This window comes from Babylonia areolata, chromosome 7, assembly GCF_041734735.1.
Source record: "Babylonia areolata isolate BAREFJ2019XMU chromosome 7, ASM4173473v1, whole genome shotgun sequence".
In the NCBI taxonomy this organism is placed as follows: Eukaryota; Metazoa; Mollusca; class Gastropoda; order Neogastropoda; family Buccinidae; genus Babylonia; species Babylonia areolata.
In genome coordinates, this window is record NC_134882.1 from 35,060,022 (window position 1) to 35,085,693 (window position 25,672).

The window sequence follows — 25,672 nt, forward strand, 5'->3', positions numbered from 1 at the left end:
GTACACACTGTGACAGCTGCCCTCAGCAAAGGGGTGTAGGTGGGTGGTGGTGCGGGGTGGGAATTACAGGATGACACGTCTTGTGTCAGTGTGTATCAGCAGGGTGGGGGGGTCATGTGGACCCTGTCTGTCCTCAAAGACGCTCTATACTCTGTGTGTGTGTGTGTGTGTGTGTGTGTGTGTGGTGTGTGTGTGTGTGTGTGTGAAAGAGAGAGAGACAGATAGAGAGAGAGACAGGGGCAAATGAAAAAAGACAGCGCTAAAGTGGCAATGCGTGTAACCAAACTTGTCTTATGACTCCACACCATATGACGTCACACATCGGACAAACACACTCACACACACATGCACATAGAAAGAATGAAAGAAAGAAATGTGAAAATAGAATCAAAATGCATTTACTTTCTTATATAATGAATGCTATTATATCCACATCACACAGATGATATGATCATACATTCACTGCTCTCTCTCCCTTTAATTCAGTTAAAACTTACTCATTCTGTCAAAGTTTCCCCACCCCCCCACCACCACCACACACACACACAGAGGTGTACACATAATATAATCACACACATGCACACTTTTCTATGAAATTAAACAATATTATGATAAACAGTGAAAACATCTGACAGAGAAAGAGGGAAGATGTTTCTCAAGCACACAGAACCATTCATTTCTCTCCCTGAACCACTGGCAGCATCAGTGGTCACACGTGGACACAGCAATGTTTCCACTGTGATAAATGACAACAAAACAAAAATAAAAACACACAAGAAACAACACTGTCAGCAGGTTTCACAGAATGGGAAAAGAGAGGGAACCTCACTTCACTTGGGACATGTCACGGGTAAGGTGATATGTCACTACACAAGATCAGACGTCAACATGTCAGGGGTAAGGTGACATGACACAAGATCAGATGTCAATATGTCAGGGATAGGGTGACATGACACAAGATCAGACGTCAACATGTCAGGGGTAAGGTGACATGACACAAGATCAGGTGTCAACATGTCACAGTAAGGTGACATGACACAAGATCAGACCTCAAATTGTAAGGGTAAGGTGACACGACACTACACATGATCAAACCTCAACATGTCAGGGGTAAGATGACATGACACTACACATGATCAGACCTCAACATGTCAGGGGTAAGGTGACATGACACTACACATGATCAGACCTCAACATGTCAGGGGTAAGGTGACATGACACAAGATTCAGGGGTAAGGTGACATGACACATGATCAGACCTCAACATGTCAGGGGTAAAGGGACACAACTCATGATCAGACAGGGACAGACAGAAAAAACACCCATGGCAGTCATTGTGTTCTCACTGTGACATCTCACTGAGCTTTATCACATCAGATTCTCTCTTCAGCAGTCTTTTCAAATATCACACATGATGACAGATCATACCTGGACCCATCACAGTAAACAAATATATCATACTGTCACCTATCACTTCATCAGAGAAGTGAACATTTTTCTTCACACTGTGGGGAATGTATGCCACTGTTACCTATCCTTCAGCTACGAAGTGAACATTTTTCTTCACATTGTGGTGAATGTATCACACTGTCTTCTTTCAAACCTCCACCAACAAACAAACCTTTTTTTTTCAGACCGTGGGAAATTTATTTCACTGTCATCTTTCATTCCTTCAGTAACAGACAGGCATTTTTTTCTTCTTTTTTTAAATTTTTTATCATACTGTGAGAAATATACTTCACCATTTTTCTAATTACTGTGGGGAATCTATCACACAGTCACCTAACATTCCTTCAGCAACAAACGGACCATTTATCTCCATACTGTGCGGAATATATCACACAATCACCCAGCATTCATTCTGCAATGAAGTCAACATTTTTCTTCATACTGTGGGGAATATATCACACAGTCACCCGGCACTCATTCTGCAATGAAGTCACCAATTTTCTTCATACTGTGGGGAATATATCACATTGTCAATCGTCATTCATTCTGCAATGAAGCCACAATTTTTCTTCATACTGTGGGGAATATATCACACTGTCAACTGTCATTCATTCTGCAATGAAGCCACAATTATTCTTCATACTGTAGGGAATATACCACACAATCAATGATCATTCATTCTGCAATGTCACCATTTTTCTTCATACTGTGGGGAATATACCACACAATCAATGATTATTCATTCTGCAATGAGGTCACCATTTTTCTTCATACTGTGGGGAATATATCACACAATCAATCATTCATTCTGCAATGAAGTCACCAGTTTTCTTCAAACTGTGGGGAATATATAACAATGTCACCCATCATTCATTCTGCAATGAAGTTACCATTTTTCTTCATAATGTGGGGAATATATACACATTATCACCTGCCATTCCTTCAGTAATGCAGTGACCCACAGTGTCTAGTACAAACTGGTTTTCTTCATGATGCGCAGAAACTCCTCCTGGTTGATCTCCCCGTCCCCGTCCCTGTCTGCTTCATCGATCATTTCCTGCAACACGCCAGTCACATAAAACATCATTTCCTGCATTACATGTCACACCATAACATCAGTTCCTGGAACATGCCACACAATAACATTATTTCCTGCAACACGTCATACAGTAACATCGTTTCCAGCATCACATATCACACAATAACATTATTTCCTGCAACACGTCACACAGTAACATAATTTCCTGCAACATGTCATGCAATAACATTATTTCCAGCATCACATGTCACACAATAACATCAGTTCATGGAACATGCCACACAATAACATCATTTCCTGCAACACGTCATACAGTAACATCATTTTCAGCATCACATATCACACATTAACATTATTTCCTGTGACATGCCACACAGTCACATCATATCCTGCATCACATGTCACACAATATCATTTCCTGCAACATGCCACACATTCACATCATTTCCTACATCACACATCAGACAATGATTGATATCATTTCCTGCAACATGCCACACAATAACATCATATCCTGCATCACATCACACAATAACATTATTTCTTGCAACACATCACACAGTAACATCATTTCCTGCAACATGTCACACAACATGATTTCCTGCAACATGCCACACAACTTAATTTCCTGCATCACACCACATCACATAAAACATTATTTCCTGCAATATGTCACACAATAACATCATTTCCTGCATCATACCACATCACATAATAATATAATTTCCTGCAACATACCACACAATAACATCATTTTCTGCATCACACCACAATACACAATAACATAATTTCCTGCATCACATCACATCACACAATAACATCAATTCCTGCAAGACATCACATTACACAAGAACATCACCTACTGTAAAATACCACACCACACAATGACCTGATTTCCTGCAACAAACCACAGTACTTAATAACAATTACTGCAACATGCCACATAAGACACTACATCACAACATAATTTCCTGCATCACACCACATTGCACTATGTCATTTCCTGCAACATTCGACACCACACCACACATCATATCCTACAACATGCCACTCCACATCACACGGTCATTTCCTGCAACATGCCATACCACACCACACGACCACAAAATAAAACAACAGCTGTCACATGTATGACATCACATGTGACATCACAGACCAACTGATAAAGCTGTACAATAAGGCAGTCACGCAGCAAAAAGCCATGAAACAACTCTGTCTCACCTGTAGCTCTTCATCTATCAGATTATCTCCTAAATGCCAGGTGACAACCCTGTCTCACCTTCGGTTCTCTCCTAAAAGCCAGGAAACAACCATGTGTCCCACCTTCCGTTACAACCATGTCTCACCTTCCGTTCTCTCCTAAAAGCCAGGAAACAACCCCCTCTCACCTTCCATTTCTCCTAAAAGCTAGGAAACAACCCTCTTTCACCTTCCATTCTCTCCTAAAAGCCAGAAAACAACCCTGTCTCACCTTCCGTTTCTCCTAAAAGCCAGGAAACAACCCCCTCTCACCTTCCATTTCTCCTAAAAGCCAGGAAACAACCCTCTCTCACCTTCCATTCTCTCCTAAAAGCCAGAAAACAACCCTGTCTCACCTTCCATTCTCTCCTAAAAGCCAGAAAACAACCCTGTCTCACCTTCCATTTCTCCTAAAAGCCAGGAAACAACCCCCTCTCACCTTCCATTTCTCCTAAAAGCCAGGAAACAACCCTCTCTCACCTTCCATTCTCTCCTAAAAGCCAGAAAACAACCCTGTCTCACCTTCCATTCTCTCCTAAAAGCCAGGAAACAACCCTGTCTCACCTTCCATTCTCTCCTAAAAGCCAGGAAACAACCCTGTCTCACCTTCCATTCTCTCCAAAAAGCCAGGAAAAAAAAACAAGTCTCATCTTCCATTCTCTCCTAAAAGCCAGGAAACAACTGTCTCACCTTCCATTCTCTCCTAAAAGCCAGGAAACAACCCTGTCTCACCTTCTGTTCTCTCCTAAAAGCCAGGAAACAACCATACCTCACATTACGTTCTCTCCTAAAAGCCAGGAAACAACCCTGTCTCACCTTCTGTTCTCTCCTAAAAGCCAGGAAACAACCATACCTCACATTACGTTCTCTCCTAAAAGCCAGGAAACAACCATGTCTCACCTCCCTAAAAGCCAGGAAACAACCATACCTCACATTACGTTCTCTCCTAAAAGCCAGGAAACAACCATGTCTCACCTGTAGCTCTTCATCAGTCAGATTCTCTCCCAGTTCCTTGGCCACCCGCTTCAGATTGCGGAAGGAAATTTTACCCGTTTCGTCATCATCAAACAACCGAAAGGCCTTCAGAATTTCCTCCTTGGCGTCCTTCTCACTCATTTTCTGGGTCATGATGGTGAGAAAATCATTGAAGTCGATGGTGCCTGAAAAATATCAGCAGGACTTAAACATGATCAGTGGCGACTTAGAATGGTGTGCCCTCGTCTGTGAATACTGTGATGCTTTCTGATTAACACGACAAACACTCTGACTGCATGTCCCGTAACTGTTTTGAGTTTTGGAACTATCTATAATTCCACCAACCCCCCCCCCCCCCCCCAAACCAACATCCTAAAACAAAAATCAAAATAATGCTTAAAATACACTAAAACATTATATATTACAGTACATGATTTACTGACGGGAAATGTATGGAGAATATAACTGTCAAAATATTCAATACTGACATCATGATTGGACATGATTGGACAAAACAAACAAGTGCAAATATGTTGTTTTTCTCCACTATCATGTTGTTCTGAGGACAAACACTCAAATACACACCCACATTCACATCCACCCACCCATAAACACTATTATAAATATTATAACACACAAACACATTGCACACAATATTTCAGCTTCAAGACATCATCTGGATGGTTTCATAGTAAATGAAATCCCAGAATGAAGGCTTCAGGTTAAAATGTTCAGGGTTTTTTTCTATGCTCCCAACAGATCTTAGTGTACAGGACAGTTAGTACTCCTCTCACACTAACAATCAGTACAGCATGATAGTCCTCCCACACGGACATAAAAGACTACATCCTTCGTCTGGGACACTGGATGTCTGCACCCCATTAACTTTCCATGGGACTGCCACAAGGATCACCGCTCTCCCATGTCATTTCCAATGTTTATACAAAAAGGACTTGCAGATTTGAACAACAATGGAGAAGCTTGTGTGCTTACTCTAGCAGATGATGGCCTAGTTTTTAAAACACTGAAAGATGCTAAAGAAAAAACTGCAGCCATTCAGAAACAAATGAACAATATCGCTCAATGGTGCCAAAGCGCAGCATTTTCCATCAATCTAGCCCAAATGTTGCCATGCACTCTTTACAACAAAACTGTGAGCAAATCATCACCGGCTGTCTTATCCAACAGAATCTAAAGTGAAAAAATTGATAGTACATGCTATTTAGGAATCCAATTTGACAGGATGCTGACATTCAGTGATTCACAAAACATATTGAAAGCACTGTTCTAAAATATGAAAGGGATCTTTTAGTCTTAAAGTCAATGGCAGCACAAAGCATATATATACATTAAAACCACAGCGCACACACTGCTGGCCACTGTACTGACCTGTGCCCTCTTTGTCAATCTCAGCAATCATCTTCTTGATTTCCTCTTTCTTTGGTTCAAACCCCAGTGCTCTCATGGCAACCTGTCACAGGCAGACACACAGAAATGTAGACACACACACACACACACACAAACACACACATCCACACACACACTCACAAACAGGGATGTGGACCAAGCATACACACTCTGCATCCCATACAACTTGTCAACTCAACATGGAGCATCTCTGCTTCAAACACCTGTTACCAGCACATCTCTGCAACAAATTGTCATCACTTATCACTGTACATATTTGTAACAATCAGTCTGCAGCCTATGATATCATGATATGGACACTTAAATAGCACATATGCTTGGTCTGAGACCAAGCTCTAAGCACTCTACAAACACGAGGTAATTTCAGATTTGCACAACACGCTACTTACCTGGATAACCGACTGATGGCTGCCATTGGGCATTGACCATTCGTTTTCTGTGTCATTCAATCAGATTTCAGGCATGCACACATACACACTCAGACAGACATTTAACATCTTAAATGTCGATACGTCGCCTCTTTTATCCCAAGTAAGTCGACATTAACCAAGATTTTTTTAGTCTACCTATGACTGTTTTGTTTATTTACCCTGCCATGTAGGCAGCCATACTCCTTTTTCAGGGGGGGGGGGGTGTGTGTATGCTGGGTATGTTCTTGTTACCATAACCCATCGAATGCTGACATGGATTACAGGATCTTTAACGAGTGTATTTGATATTCTGCGTGTGTATACACATGAAGGGGGTTCAGGCACAAGCAGGTCTGCACATATGTTGACCTGGGAGATCAGAAAAATCTCCACCCTTTACCCACCAGGCGCTGTTACCGAGATTCGAACCTGGGACCCTCAGATTGAAAGTCCAACACTTTAACCACTCAGCTATTGTGCCCGTCAGACTACAAACACACAGCTTTCCCTGCATGCACTTCAGAAAAAAAAAATTGTTGTCATCAATTCTTGTTATCACCACTTCTCTTGGAAAAACACATTTTTTGTTTTGAACACCATGACAAATATCTGTTCAGATCAGTCTGTTTAGAGACAGGAAAGTGTTTGGGAAGGAATGAAGAATAAAGACAGACCTACAGACACTCAGACAGGCTTGTGAGAAGAAAAGCACAGAATTTCAACCATAATTTCATACAAACATTCAGCCAGTCAAACCTACACACTGAATCAGTCAGTATAATCAGGAGATAAGTGGTGAGGACTTAAGCACAACCTACTTTGAGTTCTTTAGCATCAATTGTTCCAGATCCATCAGCATCAAAGAGATCAAACGCCTCTCGGATCTCCTGTTTCTGTTCCTCTGTCAGCTCACACTTGGGGCCGGCCTTCTTCCGCCCACCACCAGCCAGTGTTGTCTTCTTCATGTTAGACTGTGTGTTGGATCAAATCACACAGAGTTTTGATACACAGTTCTTGCTACACAATACAACATAATACAATGCAACATGTCCAGATCAAATCCTGCTGTACTTTGTTACAAAATACAATCCAACACAACACAATATAGAAAAGGACAACATACTCTAAGTAATACATAAGCGTGCATTTTGTAATACTGACAAGCAAAAACAGCAACAAAATGGCAATGACCACATCACTTCATGATTACATACACATGAAAGACTTTTCTTTAAGGTGGATGAATGTTACCTGTCTGCAAAAATGTAGATTCACGTGCATATATGTTTTGTGCCTGTGTGTGTCTATCTATTTATAGGCACATGCGTATATATGTGTAGAGTGAACAGTAAATTCAAGCTCAGGTGTCTTTGTTTTCCAAAAAGTAAAGGAAAAAGCATCAGTCTTGGTGAAACTTTACACCCTAAAAATTGATTTGCATTTGTGGTGCGGTAAAAAAAAAAAAGTAGTGGTGTTTATACACACACACACATTATATATATATATATATATATGTGTGTGTGTGTGTGTGTGTGTGTGTGTGTGTGTGTGTGGGCGTGCGTGCGTGCGTGCGTGTGTGTACGTGTGTGTGTGTGTGGGTTGGTTTTTTTGTTGTTTTTTTTTACTTAAAGTGAATACCTAGTTGCTGAGATCGTTACCACAAAAGTGAATGCTTAGTTTAGTGCTGAGATCGTTACCACTAGCGTGAGAGTCGGCCACAATAATCGTATTAACTTTTTTATTTATCGGATCATGTACAAACATGCATCCCTCCAGCAGCACAAACATGTATTCCAATCACGTGCTGTTATTATATTATCTCAGTGACAAAAATTAATATGTTCCTAACTTGCACTCTAATCCACCCCCACCCTGCTCGCAGAAATCGGTGATATAGAAACGACTAACAGACTCAAGTGATATGAAACGAATAACAAAGACGCCCAATGGAAAAGAAAACAGTTACCATCGTGCAGACTGGATAGAGCAAATCACACTGTCGGTTTGTTGTTCTTCGAGACAAGCACGCCGTCAAGATGCCCGGATCAGCAGGACCGCAGCAACTAGCTTTCATTCACTTAGCTGAAAATTATTTAAGCTTATAGCTCGAAGCTTTCATTAGTCCTTTGTAGCTCAGTGGTCTCTGCAAATGTGCAGCCGTCTGACTTGGTCGTGTGTGCGTGTGTACACAATGACGATCGCATTCAGTTTATGGCAATCAATGAGCCCTCTGAAGAACCAGAGCCCCACTGGGCTATAAATAGCTGCCGCATAATTATGTGTTCTGTGTTTGTGTTGTACTTGTTCTGTTGTTGCCCGTTCTTTGATCATTTTCCCAACATGCAACCACTGTTTCCACGTGCTGAGCACAGGGCCTCGTGAAAGACGTTCAAACAGGCCAGCTCTCATTTTGTCAGTCGAAGGGAAAAGCAATTCTTGGATGGAGAGACTGTTGCAAGTAATGAAAGTAGGTGGGCAGAGTTTTGCCAGCCACTCAGTGTGTGTTTGTGTGTGTGTGTGTGTGTTTTCATTGGTTAGTTTGTCTTTGTGGATGAATGTGTATTTATGCTGGCTGCTTTGAATTTGATCATACATGATCGTCCAGAACGGAGATGGACAGTGCACAAGTCAGCATCCATGAGCATTAAAAGGACCAAGCATCTGCATGCATGATATCATCATCATTGATCTTCCATCCTTCCACTCAAGTCTTGTGTATGTGTGTGTGTGTGTGTGTGTGTGTGTGTGTTAGACCAAACAAAACTGAAATAATGGGGAGAGGGTTGGTTGGGAGTGGGTGAGGGGGGGGGGGGGGGGTAGATGGGGAAGGGAGAGAGTGCATGTAACTTGGTGTGCATATTTGTGTATGTGTGCATGCTTTTCTCTGAGTGTGTGTGTATGTATGTGTGTTTGCATGTCCTGTACATACACATATAAAATCAATCCTTGTGAGTGTGGGTGTTCCTGTGGGTATATGCATGTGTTTTTGAGCTCATGTGGAGAATACGATTACAAAAACAAATCAGTAAAATATGGAGCATGTGCATGTATGTCTAGATGATTGAGCGCACACATTTGTGTGTGTGCAAGTATATTCACAAGTCTGCATATTATCTTTATAATCATTATTATTGTTGTTGATGCTGTCATTATCATGCATCGTCTTCACATCGCAACATCTTCACCAATAAAAATGAAATCTGAAAACACAAAGGCAGGTGAAAATACAGTCACACAGTCTTTATTACACACAGAAACAGAGACAGCAGCAATGTCATGACACCATGCACACAACTGACCAGGCACATTGAAACCCCCATCCCCCCACCCCCACCCCCTTGGTGCCATATCCATCACTTGTGGATGGAGACATGGCGATGTGTGGACCAGTCTGACTGCAAAGTGGGTTAGATCTTCTGTTGGAAGACGTGATCAAACGTTGAAGATCCTGTAATCCATGTCAGCGTTTGTGGGTTAAGGAAATCAGAACATACCCAGCATGCACACACCCCGAAAATGGAGTATGGCTGCCTACATGGTGGAGTAAATAAAGTAGACGGTCATGCACGTAAAATGTTACATGTCTGTATGAGTGTATATGTGTGCGTGACGGAAACCTGATTGAATGAATCAGGAAATGAATGATGAGCGCCCTAAGGCAGCAGTCAGTCTGCTCTACCCAGATAGGCAGCCTGTTGTGCAAATGACCCTGTGTTTGTAAAGTACTTAGAGCTCGGTCTCTGACCAAGGATAGGCACTATATAAGTATTCATATCATCATCATCATCATACCAAGTCATTCCCTTTGGTGTTCAGATGATGGCCTCCTGTGAAGCCAGCACTTGTCATCTCATCCACCCAATGGGAGTCATCTCATCCACCCAACAGGAGATCTGCTTCACAGCATCATTCACTGTCACTGCTATGACTGCTGCACCCTGTCTGACAACTTCCACACTTCGGTGAACACCACTTCAAAATGCATGTCGTGCACATCATGTCATTAACATTCACGGACATGACTGTTCAAACATATCACTACATCACCACAACACGCAGACATGTATAGTCATGCACTAAAATCTCATTAAAATCTATGCCTTTACCCATCATTATCACCACAATATAATATAAAGTAATTTTTTGAAGCAAAATGCCCTTACACGTCCCTACGACTGCACATGAAGTATAAAACTGACAAACCTCTCAGGGTATTTCTTAAAAACAAAAGTGACAAGCATTGCAGTCACAAGTTCCACACTTCCACTGGACCAGTTCTCTAACTAAAACCTTTTGATATGTATCAAAATTGAGTTTCTGAACGGTCCAAGAAAAACAAACGTCCAATTTAACCTTATTTCTTTGACATGGCTGCAATACCATATTGAAACCTCTAACATCATCTAAACTTAGAAACCTGTGAATTCTTCTCCCAAATCCCCCAGAAAATAAATCTAAAGAAAGTATGTCATAAGTTTATGTGGAAAATAAAAAAACAACCAAACATGCTGATAAAGAGACACAGAAATATTCTGTCCACAGTATAGAAAATGTATGTGAAGTGAAATGCACCTGCTGTATACAGGGCACATAAAAAATCTACACTTTATAGGTATTCCAGATATATAAACATTTATACAGGCCTTAACTCTCGGGACGGCAAGTTTTCTCCCTTGCTTTTCCCCCACAGACGGTCCATTTGTAAGGGTTTGGAAAAAAATTTACAAAAAATACAAAATACAGAGTAAGAAAATAAGTAAAATGAATCATACCATTCTGTTGTGGTGTGACCCAGAATCGCGCACTCTGCTTGGCTAATCACAAAATCATGTGTACAGCGCATGATGGATTTTTATTTTTGGAAAATGCTATTCCATTCCTTCGTCCAAATCCGAATACATTTTATGTAGATTACGTAATCCGAAGAGAGTTAAAAGTGATACTCAATAGATATGACGACATTTGAAGCCTTAAAAGTGATACTGACTTTATAATATATATATATATATATATATATATATATATATGTATGTATGTATGTATGTATGTATGTATAAAACATTTACAAGACACAAGAATACTGCAATATCTTTAAAACAAAAATTTTGACATGTTTGCATGAACCTGATGTTTACAAGGTATATAAAACAGTTAAGACTTTATAGACTTTCCAGACATAAAAACATTTGTATAAGCCTTAAAAGTGATATTGCCTTTTACAAAGACAAAACAACTTATACATGATACAAGAATATTTTATCATATGTGAAAGAGAACTTCTAAAAACTGACATAAAATAAAATAATAATAATGATAATAATACTATAATTTAAAAAAGGAGACATTTCAGCTACAGTACAACACAAAGTTTCATTTTTCAATTAACAAATTAAAAAGCAAATATATAACACAACACAAGTTTCCACAGAACAACCTACTCATCAAAAATGCCAAATTTTCCTATTAGAATGATTTTAAAAAATCAATAATAATTTAAGTGAAACTGGAACATAATAAAGGAAAGTAAACCAATCATTTTATCAAATAGTAAAAATTTTTTTGCATATTACCAATATAATGCTTTTATACTGACACACATCTCAGACATGAAATTCGTATATGGTTATAAAAAAATTAAAACAGATCCGTTTCTGGTTATATTAATTTTTTTTCCTCCAAATAAGTGACTTTGAAAGATGATCAAGACATACTGCAAAACCAGTGTTTTATATGGAAAGCATTTTATACAAATAAACTAACAAAATCAGAGACCTGATATTGTACGCATTTTTATATGATTTAAAAATTAATTATAAAGCTGAAAAATACACACTTCGTTAGAATTTTGGTTCATTAAAGACTGCTTATACAGACTTTCGTGTGAACAGCATGCTAAAGCAGTTTGATGTAAAATGTTTGTGTGTGTGTGTGTGCATGCAGACAAAAACCATGTGTTTGTGTGTGTGTGTGTGTTTGGGGGAAGGGGGTATGGATGTGTGGGGGGGTATCTATTAGTTGCATCTAGCTTCTGTAACCAAAAAAAAAAGAAAAAAAAAAAAAGAAAGAAAAAAGTGCATTACTCATGGTTCTTGCTCACTGCAAACTGTGCACAAAACCTAAATTATTTCACATACAGTTATGAACACACACACACACACACACACACACACACACACACACGCATGCACTAACTTCCAATCAGTGCATTCTTTTGCATTCCATCTACATGAACTCTTCAGTAAAAAGACCAGTACACAATTATCAGTGTGTGAAAAACAGCTCTTGTCACTAGCCATCACTTCCTGTACATGCATATATTTAACAATTTTACAAAACTGAACCAAAGAACGTAAAAAATTACAGAATATTCCAAAAGACACATCAATATCTGAGGAATTATCACCATTCGTAAATGAAGAGTTGGACAGATCAACTGCCATCTGTCTGAATGATTGGAGATTAACTACCTGATGGAGAATGCTCTTTGTCAAGTTTGTGTGTTTCACGGTTTTGATTAGTACTGTATCATTTTAAAACCAGACAATTTCATGACTGCAACATCTTCAGCTTGCACTATCCTGAGACTGGACCATTTCAAGATAATCCCATCTTAAAAAAAGAAGAAAAAAAAGTGACCTCTGAAGACTGGACCAGCTTTGCTTTTGTTGCCTTTTTCCAGTCTGTACCCTCTACCACAAGTCTTTGTGTTCCACTCTGCAAACGTCTCAGTGTACATATCTGAGTACCTCTCTGTGTGTATCTCTATGTACATTTCTATGGAAACCTCTGTGTATATCTATGTGTATCTCTGTATAATTGTGTACTTCTCTGTACACACTTCTGTGTACAACTCTGTGTCAGTCTTTTGTGTGTATCTTTGTGTACACCTCTGTGTGCGTCTGTAAGTACAACACTGTGCAAGTCTCTCTCTGCATGCTTCAGTCTCAGCTGCTTAAAGAAGCAGAGCACACAAAGATTCTATATGACCCAAGTGCAAGATTACACAACGCTTTTGTATAAACTGAACCATCCGTAACTATGTCACTGGTACAGCTGACCACAGATAAATACATGAATGACAAACACTTAAAAATTGAAATTGAAGGATATTCATAATGCTGTGAACATCCTGTTCAAAAGAAAGCATACAGACAGACAGACACACACAAAATGAAACAAACAAATACTGCGTACAAATCATACATTGCAAAGTAAACAACAGAAGGCCTTCAAGGTTACTGCATTTGATAATGTATAAAGATGCATAATCAGCATGGAATGTGAGTGACTCTCTCTCCCCAAGAAAGTGGAATGCAAGCAAATCTCCCCAAGAGATGTATCACACAGCGAACAGGATAATACCCTGTCCAGTCAGTAACAAGGGAGTCACCATTTCACACATCTCTTTCCATTCACACAACACAAAACACACATGTATGACAGTCCTAGGGGGTCAAAAGGGAGGATGTTCTGACTAAGTCAAACAGCTCTCATTCATCTAACACAAAACACACATGTATGACAGTCCTAGGGGGTCAAAAGGAAGGATGTTCTGATTATGTCAAACAGCTCTCATTCACCTAACACAAAACACATGTAAGACAGTCCTAGGGGGTCAAAAGGAAGGATGTTCTGATTATGTCAAACAGCTCTCATTCACACAAAAGAAAACACACATGTATGACAGTCAACTGGATTTCAAACAGCTCTCATTCCCAAAACATAGGGGTGATAAGGAAGGCGTTTTGAACATCTGAACAAGGACACAGCAGCCCAAGGCACTGTGCTGGGAGGTGGGCGGCACACAGGTGAGAGGTTCTCACACCTGCCCCGGTCACAGGGGCGTGGCTTTGATTAGGACGATGCTGGTGGGGTCGATCAGCACACTGAGCACCGAGGTGGGTTTGTACTGACCCATGACCGTGTTGCTGAACACGTCCGTGACATTATAGCCGCCAGGGTTCGTCAGAGTGATGTCCCCAAGGTGGAGGTCATAGGGCATTGGTCTCCCTTGGTCATCCTCGTTCAGAAAGGCCACTGCATAGCTGCCCTTTACCGCCAGAGGCTTCAGCCACACTGACAGCGAGTCGGAAATCTGTAGAGGACAAAACAACATGCTGATTTGATGTTATCAACCGGGACTGTAACTTAACACAACAATATCAACTTTGAAAATGACTATCAACCTAAACAGTAACTGTCCACCTGGACAATAATATAATAATACAACATTATCAACCTAAGCAAAAATCACCATTCTGGACAACATTATCAACTTTGACAATAATGATCAACCAACAACACAACTTAACCAACCTGGACAATAATCATCAACCAGGACAATAATTACCAACCTTCGACAATACCAATATAACATTATCGACCTGGGCAATAGGATAAAAATATAACATTATCAACCTGGAAAATAACAAAGACATAACTGTATCAACCTCAGCAATTATTGCCAACAAGGACAATAACATAACCAGCCTGAAAGATAATACATTGACACATTATCAATCTGTTCAATAACTTAACAACACAACACTATCAACCTGGACAATAACATAACCAGCCTGGACAATAAGATAATGACACAACATTATCAATCTGTACAACTTAATGACACAACACTACTAACCTGGACAATAACAAAAAGACATATCATTACAACCTGGACAATAACACCATAACATAAAACCCCATACAACAGTACACACCACACACAACTCTAGACACAACCCTATCAACACAGTACACACATATCACAACATGCCACACACTGCATACAGCAAAGTATATACTCTGCACAACACAGTACACACAACACATACCCCATACAACACAGTACACACTCAACACAACACAGTACACACTAAACACAACACAGGACACACCCCTTATAACACATGACACACTCCATGTAACACAGTATACGCTGCTTGCAACACACTACTTACCTGATACATCATAGTACACACTCTACAAAACACAGTACACACCCCACACAACACACACTCCATACAACACAGTGCACACAACACAGTGCACCCCTACACAACACAGGACACACCCTGCACACCACAGGACACACATTATACAACACAGTACACACAACACTGTACACACCCCACACAACACAGTAAACCCAGCAAACAACACTGGACACACTCCATACAACACAGTACACACAACACAGTGCACACCCTACACACCACAGGACACACTTTATACAACACAGTACACACAACACAGTACACACTCCTCACAACACAGTACACCACCCCACACAACACGCTACACACCCCATACAGCATGACAGCCTGGGCCCCCAGTGGGTCCTGGTTGATGGCGATGACGTGTCTGTTCTGCAGGATGGCCCTGGCTGCCGGGTCGATGGTGCGAAGGTCCACCGACATGAAGAGGGGGGAGGCCAGCATGGCCCACATGCCAAACTGGGCCTTCTGCTGGTACAGACTGAGGCCATAGTCACCCATCAACAGCTGTGGACAGATCATCATCATTACTGATCATCATTATTGTAACTGATAGTTATACCCTCGAAAACAGAGTATGGCTGTCTATACAGTGGGGTAAAAACAGTCATACACAAAGCTCACTCGTGTACATATGAGTGAACATGGGAGTTGCAGCCCACGAATGAAGAAGAAGAAGTTCTTTATAGTTATGTAGTACCTATCTTCAGTCTTTAAGCACTCTGCAAGCACAGAGCCATTTGCAAAACAGGCTGCCTAACTGGTTGGAAACAACTGACTGCTTCTTTCAAGTGCTCATTATTTGTTTTATGTGTCAATCAATCAGGCTCTAATCAAATGCACACACACACACACACACATACACACACACACACACACGCAATACACACACACACACAAATATATATTAGAGTGGGTCTTTCTTCAAAATTTTGCAAGGGACAACCCTTTACTACAAATGAGACCTTGGTTTATTGTCTCATCTGAACGACTAGCATCCAGACCACCACTCAAAGTCTAGCAGAAGGGGAGAAAATACTGGTGAGAGTGGGATTCAATTCAGCGTGGTCAGGTTCTCTCTCTTCCTTGGCCAATGCCTTACCACTCTCATAGCAAACTGGGCCTTCTACTGGTATAAACTCAGCCCATAGTTCCCCATAATCACTGTGGACATGTAACATATCACATAGTCCCCCCATTAACAACTGTGGATATGTAACATACCACATAGTCCCCATTAACAACTGTGGATATAAAACACATCACACGGTCCCCGATTAGCAACTGACAACTGTGGATATAATCATAAAAATATCACAAAGTCCCCCATTAACAGCTGTGGATATAAAACACATCACACGATTCCTCATTAACAACTGTGGATATATAACATCACATAGTTCCCCAAAACAACTGTGGATATATAACACATCACATATTCCCCCATTGACAGCTTTGGATATATAACACATCACATAGTCCCCCATTAACAACTGTGGATATATAACACATCACATAGTCCCCCATTAACAACTGTGGATATATCACATATCACATAGTCCCCATTAACAACTGTGGATAAATAACATATCACATGGTCCCCATTAATAACTGTGGATAAGTAACATATCACATAGCCCCCCATCAACAACTGTGGATATATAACATATCACATAGTCCCCATTAACAACTGTGGATATATAACATATCACATAATCCCCCATTAACAACTGTGGATATATCACATATCACATAATCCCCCATAAACAGCTGTGGATATATAACACATCACATGGTTCCCATTAACAGCTGTGGATATAGAACACATCACAGTCTCCCATTAACAGCTGTGGATACACATTACACATGTCCATGCAACAGATATTGCAGACACAAAACATACTGCACACCTTTGCTTAGATATTCTGTAGAAACCATGAATTATTATCTTTGCTTACACATTATGTAGAAACCATAAAATATTATGTATTGCTACCCTTATGGATTGTGTAGATATAAAACAAATTACACATATATTCCTGGTACACATGACACATGTCAATGATAACAGATATAGTCAAATGTCTGTGCTTAAACTACAAACAGACACTGTAGACACAAAACACATTACGCATTTCTGTACTAGCAGGTATTGAAATTACTTTTTATGTCCTCTCTAATGATTTCAGCTTTTTCCATCAGGGCAGTACATCCAATGCTCAAAATGTAAAACAAAAAAGGAATTCTTTGTTTCGCCACCTATTTGTCTTTTAAATATAATGTAGTTTACCTGTGCATGATTCTTAGCACATGTGTGTGAGTGAGAGAGAGAGCAAGAGAGTGTGTGTGTGCGTGTGTGTGTGTGCATGTGTGTGTGAGAGAGAGAATAGAATAGAATAAAATATACTACTTTAATGCCATAAAAGTATATATTAAAACATTAAGGGTTATTAGACACTATACAATATAAACATAAATGTGTGTGTGTGTGTGTGTGTGTGTGTGTGTGTGTGAGAGAGAGAGAGTCTCTGTGTGAGTCTGTGTGTAACCCTTTGTCTGTGTGTGTGTCTGTATGTCTGTGTGTATGTGTGTGTCTGTGTGTCTGTGCGTGTACATGTGAGCACTGTCCCCTCCAGTTGTGGCTACCAATGCTGACCTGATCAGGATCTGAGAATCCTCCAGGTCCAGAGAAGCTGGCAAAGCTATGTTGGTCGGCGCCATAGAACCTGATGATACGCTTGACGTTCTCCCAGCTGTCCTGAACGTCAATGTAGTTGCGCCACACGTTGCAATACTGCCTCACACTGGCGTAGTTTGGCTGACAAACATGAAACCAGGCTTGAAAAAAATACTGTGAGCGCTCCCATCTGTGCGGTGCTCTGTTGTGTAAAGCACGCAAAGAAAAGTAACAAGAAAACAGACTCAACTAAAAGTCAGGTTTTGAAGAATAAAAAAATTACTGAACCATTTCAACTTATAATAATCAATTTCAGCATAAAAACCATCAGTTCCACAGTATAACTAACATCTCTATGGCATAAACAACTCCCCCCCCACCCCTCTCTCTCTCCATTTTCCTATACCCTATTCTCTGTCCCCCCCACCCCCCCACCACCCCTCCCCTTCCCTCTCATTTGCTGTCCCTTTCTCATATTCAAGACATATCTAACCAAACAGTCTGATAAGACAAAACTAACGTATCTTTTCCACTGCTGGATCAATCAGTTTTAGTAGAACACAGAATCATACAAGCTTTGTTTTCTGGACCATGCTCATTGTTCCCTCCCTTCTGTGTGACCTGACTGACATACCTGTGTTACATACCTGTCTGTGTGACCTGACTGTCATACCTGTGTGACCTGACTGACATACCTGTGTTACATACCTGTCTGTGTGACCTGACTGACATACCTGTGTTACATACCTGTCTGTGTGACCTGACTGTCATACCTGTGTGACCTGACTGACATACCTTTGTGACCTTACTGACATACCTGTGTGACATACCTGTGTGACCTGACATACCTGTGTGACAGGACTGACATACTGTATGACATGACTGAAATACCTGTATATGACTGACAGACAAGTGTGACATGACAGACATACTGGGTGTGATATGACAGCATACCTGCATGACCTGACTGACATACCTGAATGTTGTGCACCACCTGTGCAGCAGCCCAGCTACAGCAGTAGACCATGGGACGCCCCGTTTGGTTCAGGTAGAAGCCAAACACTGGGTAAGCTGGAACAGACCAGGATGGGTGATCACATCATCACTGTAGTTATCTGTGATGAAGACTGGTTGATTACATTATCACTGTAGTTGTCTGCGATGAAGACTGGGTGATCACATCATCACCGTAGTTATCTGTGATGAAGACTTTTCAAATTACATCATTACTGTAGTTATCTGTGATGATGTCTTTTTAAATTACATCATCATTGCAGCTGTATGTGATGAAGACTGGGTGATTACATCATCACCATAACTACCTGTGAATAAGATTGTTTATGTTCCAACGACAGTGATGACAGGTGAAGTTTATCATTTCAACATCTGTCTGAAACTTCAGCTGATAACCTTTATATCGAAACTCTTTCTCTCACACTCACACACACCTAAAAATACACACCTACAAACACACACACACACACACACACACACACACAGACACAGGGAGGCAGTTTCACAAAATCAAGCCAACCAAACCTGCACCAGTTTATGTCAGTGTTCCCCACCTTGCTGGGACTGAAACCACAATCATAGTCTCAGCTAAAAGCAGACACCATTTAGTGTTAGTCACTGGCACAGGTGGAAACACAGTTAAAGTGGACTGTACTGTGAACTTGTGTCAATGTACACCAAACAATGCACAGGTAGCAAGGTAACCACCAAACTGTGTGCAGGTGGTAAAGTGCACTAAACTGTGTACAGGTGGAAAGGTAAACTCCAAACTTTGTACAGATGGCAAGGTATACCACTAAACTGTGCACAGGTAGCAAGGTAACCACCAAACTGTGTGCAGGTGGTAAAGTGCACTAACCTGTGTACAGGTGGAAAGGTAAACTCCAAACTTTGTACAGATGGCAAGGTATACCACTAAACTGTGTACAGGTAGCAAGGCATATCAGCAAACTGTGTGCAGGTAGTAAAGTACACTAAACTGTGTACAGGTGGTAAGGTAAATTCCAAACTTTGTACAGATGGCAAGGTATACCACTAAACTGTGTACAGGTAACTAGGTATACCACCAAACTGTGTACAAGTGGTAAAGTGCACTAAACTGTGTACAGGTGGTAAGGCAAACTCCAAACTTTGTACAGGTGGCAAGGTATATCATCAAACTGTGTATACGTGGTAAGGTATACCACCAAACAGGTGGTAAAGTACATGAAACTGAGTTCACGTAGTAAAGTACATCAAATTGTGTATAAGTGGTAAAAGATCAAACTGTGTACAAGTGGTAAAATACACCAAATTGTGTACAGGTGGTAAAGTAAACCAAACTGTGTACAGGTAATAAGCACACCAATCTGTGTACAGGTGGTAAAATACACCAAACTGTGACCCAACTCACATTTGTCCATCTCCTTAGGGTCAGCGTTACAACCATCCGTCTTAACCAGGTCAATGCCCCATTCAGCAAAGGTGTTGGCATCACTCTGCATGAAGTACATGGAGCCCGGCAGTTTCTGGCACGTAGCGTAACCAATGTCTGTGTAGATGCCCAGCTTCAGGCCTTTGCTGTGGATCTGTTGGGATTGAGCCCCTCATTAACATCCACTTCACTGTACATGCAGAATGAAATAAACCTTGAACATGATCAACCAGGATCAATACGAACACATGACATAAACACACACTTGAAATATCTAAAAACATGTATGTACATATGACAGGATTCACATCTAACAAGCCCACAAGACCTGTAAATTATTTTCATTGACAGTCAAATCTTTTACAAGTGAGTGAAGAAATTATCAATGTATTAACTAACCCCCTGTGCTTTGGACTTAATTGAAGATATTTATAGTGTGAAAGTTCTACTGATGTATATCTCACAGATTTATTCTTATGTGTAATGTCTGAGGACAACAACCAGAGAACCCTGTGTAACATAGCACTGCCAGCAAACACCAGCTTTGATGGCTGAAGAAATGTCCTTCACTGTAGTCTGTATTCACATCATAACCCCTTGCTTTGAAGTGTACACAGTGAGCTTTGCACTAAGACTTTGATTAGCGAACACCTGATCACTTTCATCATCGACACTGTGTTCAACAATTCATGTTTAATGCCAAATTAGAACTAAGCTCATATAATCAGCTGCCCCACTGATGCCTTTACAAATCAACAATATATTCATCATTTCAGATCTAATGCCAACAGAACTCAGATCTAGTAAACTCACATAGTCCGCCAAAGCTTTGATGCCGTTGGGGAAGCGCTGAGGATCGGCCTGAGTTTACCATCAGCATCACGTGTCTTGGCTGCCCAGCAGTCGTCAATGTGAACAAACTCATAGCCGACATCTTTGTAGCCGTCAGCCACCATCCTGTCAGCCATGGCTTTGTACAACTCTTCACTGCACACCATCACACACACATACATATATACTTCAGAACACTGTATAGACCTTTAGTGCACACACACAAACACACATCCATCATAACAGTGTGTGTAACTCTACTGCAGTCAGTCACACATTCAGCAGTATAATAGTAATAAACAACAGTAACCACAGCATAAACATTCACTTCAGACAAATGCATACACACAATGCTGTAATAACAGTGTAATCATTCACTTTAGATATTTACACTACAGTTACCAACACACATTGCTGTATCAACAGTGTATACACTCACTGTACATCTGTAGATATTTACAGTTACCTACACATATTGCTGAAATAACAGTGTATCCATTCACTACAAATGCTCACAGCTGCTTGTAGAAATCTATACACACAACCATAACAATTTTGAGCACGTTCACTGCAAAAAGTTACAGGTATTTACAATTACACACACACTTATAACAACAGTGTGCAATCTGTCCATGCAAAACAGCACATTTACATAATCCAATCTATATCAACTAATCAAGTATTCCACATTGAAGTTATGCAGTTCAGATCCAAGCCTGGAAATGCCAGAGATTTTTCTGATTTCTCAGATTAACATTTCTGCTGACCTACCGTTTGATCCCTTTTGGGTGTAATATAAATTTACATGCAAGAAATCAAATGTGTGCGCTAAAGGTCTTCTAATCTCTGTCTGTATCAAAAGGCTATCAAAGCAAGAAATACCCAGCAATGCCTCTGAAAACAGAGTACAGGTGTCTAAATGGCAGGGTAAGCAACAGTCACACACCTGGCAGCTCAGTGATAGGAATGTATGAGTGTGCCATGATGTGGGAATCACCACTACTGAAGCAGAAGAAAAACACAACTCACCACACTGCTAACAAGCACCAGTTCATCAAACAATCTTAAGAATTGCATACACACATGCACGAACACACAAACAGAGATGTGTGAGCACATGCAAAAGCAAACACCTGCATCAAGAACAACATTCCACAATAGTACAATCAAGATGAAAGAGAACCCACTCCACACAAGTGTTGGGGAATTTCTGGCAGTCTGTTTCACAGCGGATACGTTCCCATGACAACCAGCCCATGGGAGGGGTCAAGGCCAGGCCATTGTCCAAGGCCAAGCTGTCCTGCAGGCATCCGCCAACAATGAGGGCCAGTAGTATAAGCATGGTGACCTGAGAACACAGTACAGTAATATCAGCATGGCCAATTCAGAACAGAACAATCTCTCTCTCTCTCTCTCTTACATGAGTGTGTGTGTGTGTGTGTGTGTGTGCGTGCGTGCATGTGCGTGAGTGCATAGGTGTGTGTATTTGAATGTGCATGTATGTATGTGCATAGCTGTGTATATGTGTACATGTACACGAGTTTGAATAACTATGTGCACAAGTTCACATTATGTAATATGGTTTTTGATCATAACTTGCGTGACTTTGCAGGGAATCATTCATCTGATGTGACTATGAATTTGTAACCACCCTCAATGACATGGGCCAGTGGTCTATTCATTAAACCATTCAGTGTTCAGTGTTCTCTCTCTCTCTCTCTCTCTCACACACACACACACACACACACACACACACACATTACAAACACACACAGTAACATACTTGCATTTATATAATATCTATATGTATCCATCCATCCAAGCATTATTCAAACAGATAGACACTGAGACAGAGAATGAACAGTGTGTCATCTGCATTGTGCCAGCACAGGGACAGGACAGGTCAATGAGGTGTTTGTGTGTTAGTGCACTTGTCATTTTCATTCTGAATGTGTGGACACATTATAATGCAGGTGGACAACAGAAGTTCCTGAGCTGGATCATTTCAAGTACTATCAAACTGAACAGAAGTGAATCAACAACACTGGACTGGGCAATCGACCACACCATTATCACTGTCACCACTACTTAAAAGAGCATCACTGTGTTGGTCCATCATTGAGTGGAAAGGTCACCCTGACTTGCCAGGTGGCCAGACAATGATAAAGGACAGGAACTGACAGTAAAACACTGTTGTCAGCAGGAGGATCACACCCTTCACTATTCACACAGCCACTGTCCATGTAACAAGGGTTATCACTATCAGTCTATCAGGGGTTATCACTGTCCACAGTCATCATCTTCACATTGTGTGGTTGTGGTTGGTCAGCACAAAGTCAAGGGTCTGTGTGTACTGACACGAGTGACAGGGTCTGGGTCATGTGGATGGCTTTAGTGAGCAGAAAGAGAACCTAAGTGGAATCATTCCAGGCCAGCTGAGTGCCTGAAACAGACCACAGTGCTCTCTCAAGATCAGGATCTGTATGTTGCAGAGGCCAATATGGCCATCATCACAACAAAACTTGGGAGAGTGCATGCAAAAAAACAAACAAAAAACCCAAACAACTACTACTACTACTGTTACTGATGGGAAACAGTAGCTGGCAGGGGTCTTTTGATGGCCGCTTTGGATGCTGCGGCCATCCTTGCACTCACAACTCCTTCCTCCAGCTGATTCCATTCCGCTATTGTTTTCACAAAGAATAGGTTCTTTAGTCTCACCGACACTTAGTTGTGGGCAATATCCAAATTCCTTGTACTCTTTCCAGTCAGTTTCATTTCCAAGACGGAAAAAGATGCAAAAATATACTCTTCGTTCCTTCCCCGCTGAAAAGCCATAAGAGGGCCAATAAAAGAATGGATGGGAAGAAAAATTAGGGCGTATATATGTTACAATGATATTACAAACCAATCTACAACTTTATCCGTCTTCGAAACAAGAGTACTGGGGACCTGTTCTAACTTTTCCAAGGGACTTTAGGGTGTCCAGCTACCTTCCTTTCCACATGATGGTGATGTACTTTTTTTTTTTTAGTACACAATAAGTGATATAAATCTTTAGTGTTTATATAGCGGGGAGAAACCTTGCGTGTGTTTGCTTACTTGCATGTGGCAATGTGAATGCACGTGCTTATCAGAAAAGACACAGACGAAAAAAGGCTATACCTGACGTTCCAGGGTGTCACCTGACAACAAAGCACACAACCACAGTCTACCAGTGTCTATCACACTCAGCGAAACGGGTTCCCAACGAATGCATAACACGCTATCGGCCCGGAAGTTTGTTTGATTCACGTGATCAAATATCACGTGACTGACGCCTCATGGCGTCTTTGAACACAACACCCAGCGAATCATGCATCACTGACAGTGTTTATCAGTTTATCTTCACGCGCGCGCGCGCGCGTGTGTGTGCGTGAACATAAATCATGAAAAGTATGGAACTGAATTCAATGCGCACTGTGGCAAACCGGCAGATGCCATCTCATGAAACAGATCCTGAGGACACTGGCAGACAGCACTACAATCCACATGCAGGTCACTGCACACAGAGCATTGGAAAACAGACAACACCCTTGATGTGTAGCATGGCGTTGCATAACTTGGGTTGTGTGACCACACACATACTGCACAGTACTGCACACACACACACACACACACACACACTAAACACTAAGACACACATACACACACACACACACACACCGTGACACACACACACCCACACTGATTGGCTGGTTCTCTGTTACAAAGTTACAATTGGAGGGTTCATGTTGTGTGACTGAGACTACCATACTGTTGAACTGATTCTCTTTCAATTTGTCAATGTTATAATTTAGTATTTTACTCGATGTTGATTGCAATGTTCCAATCAATAAATACAACGCCTTTGTCAGCAAATGTGTAAACAAACTCTCTGTAGAGATAATGAAGCATCCTTGTATCTCCTTTGACCTCTGTCCGTTTCACTACTCATGGCTCTTTTTGGAAACCAGAAAAACAGAGCGCATTACTTCAACAGTGTCACAGAATTACAATGTGTGCATTACATCAACAGTGTCACAGAACTACAACTGTGTGCGTTGCATCAAGACTGTCACGGATGTACAATGTGTGCAGTGGCATCAACAGTTCACAGATCTACAAGTGCGTGCATTACATCAACAGTTCACGGAACGGATGTGTAAATGTGTGCATTAT

The 25,672-nt window shown here is 40.9% G+C and overlaps 1 protein-coding gene and 1 pseudogene across 2 annotated transcripts; both read right to left on the reverse strand.

Annotated features, from left to right (window-relative positions):
- Positions 1-2,098: 2,098 nt before the first annotated feature.
- On the reverse strand, positions 2,099-8,652 carry LOC143284001 (uncharacterized). Its single transcript, XM_076590520.1, has 5 exons — positions 8,507-8,652; positions 7,359-7,511; positions 6,092-6,173; positions 4,703-4,887; positions 2,099-2,506 (listed from the first exon to the last, which is right to left on the reverse strand). Exons 1-5 carry the CDS (start codon positions 8,612-8,614, stop codon positions 2,417-2,419), a joined length of 618 nt encoding a protein of 205 aa, XP_076446635.1. The 5' UTR covers positions 8,615-8,652; the 3' UTR covers positions 2,099-2,416.
- A 1,102-nt stretch (positions 8,653-9,754) lies between these two features.
- On the reverse strand, positions 9,755-24,770 carry LOC143284002 (alpha-N-acetylgalactosaminidase-like; annotated as a pseudogene). Its single transcript, XR_013055472.1, has 8 exons — positions 24,638-24,770; positions 22,660-22,820; positions 21,455-21,628; positions 20,621-20,795; positions 19,190-19,284; positions 18,193-18,354; positions 15,846-16,043; positions 9,755-14,635 (listed from the first exon to the last, which is right to left on the reverse strand). The product of XR_013055472.1 is annotated as an alpha-N-acetylgalactosaminidase-like (transcript).
- Between the last annotated feature and the right edge of the window lie 902 nt (positions 24,771-25,672).

What these genes read in the sequence shown, in the direction of transcription:
- LOC143284001 (XM_076590520.1), bottom strand. Translation starts at nt 8,614, where the DNA reads ATGAAAGCTAGTTGCTGCGGTCCTGCTGATCCGGGCATCTTGACGGCG. An exon ending in TTGATGCTAAAGAACTCAAA is followed by an intron (nt 6,174 to 7,358) that starts GTAGGTTGTGCT and finishes TGCCTGTGACAG; the next exon opens with GTTGCCATGAGAGCACTGGG. An exon ending in GATTGACAAAGAGGGCACAG is followed by an intron (nt 4,888 to 6,091) that starts GTCAGTACAGTG and finishes GATATTTTTCAG; the next exon opens with GCACCATCGACTTCAATGAT.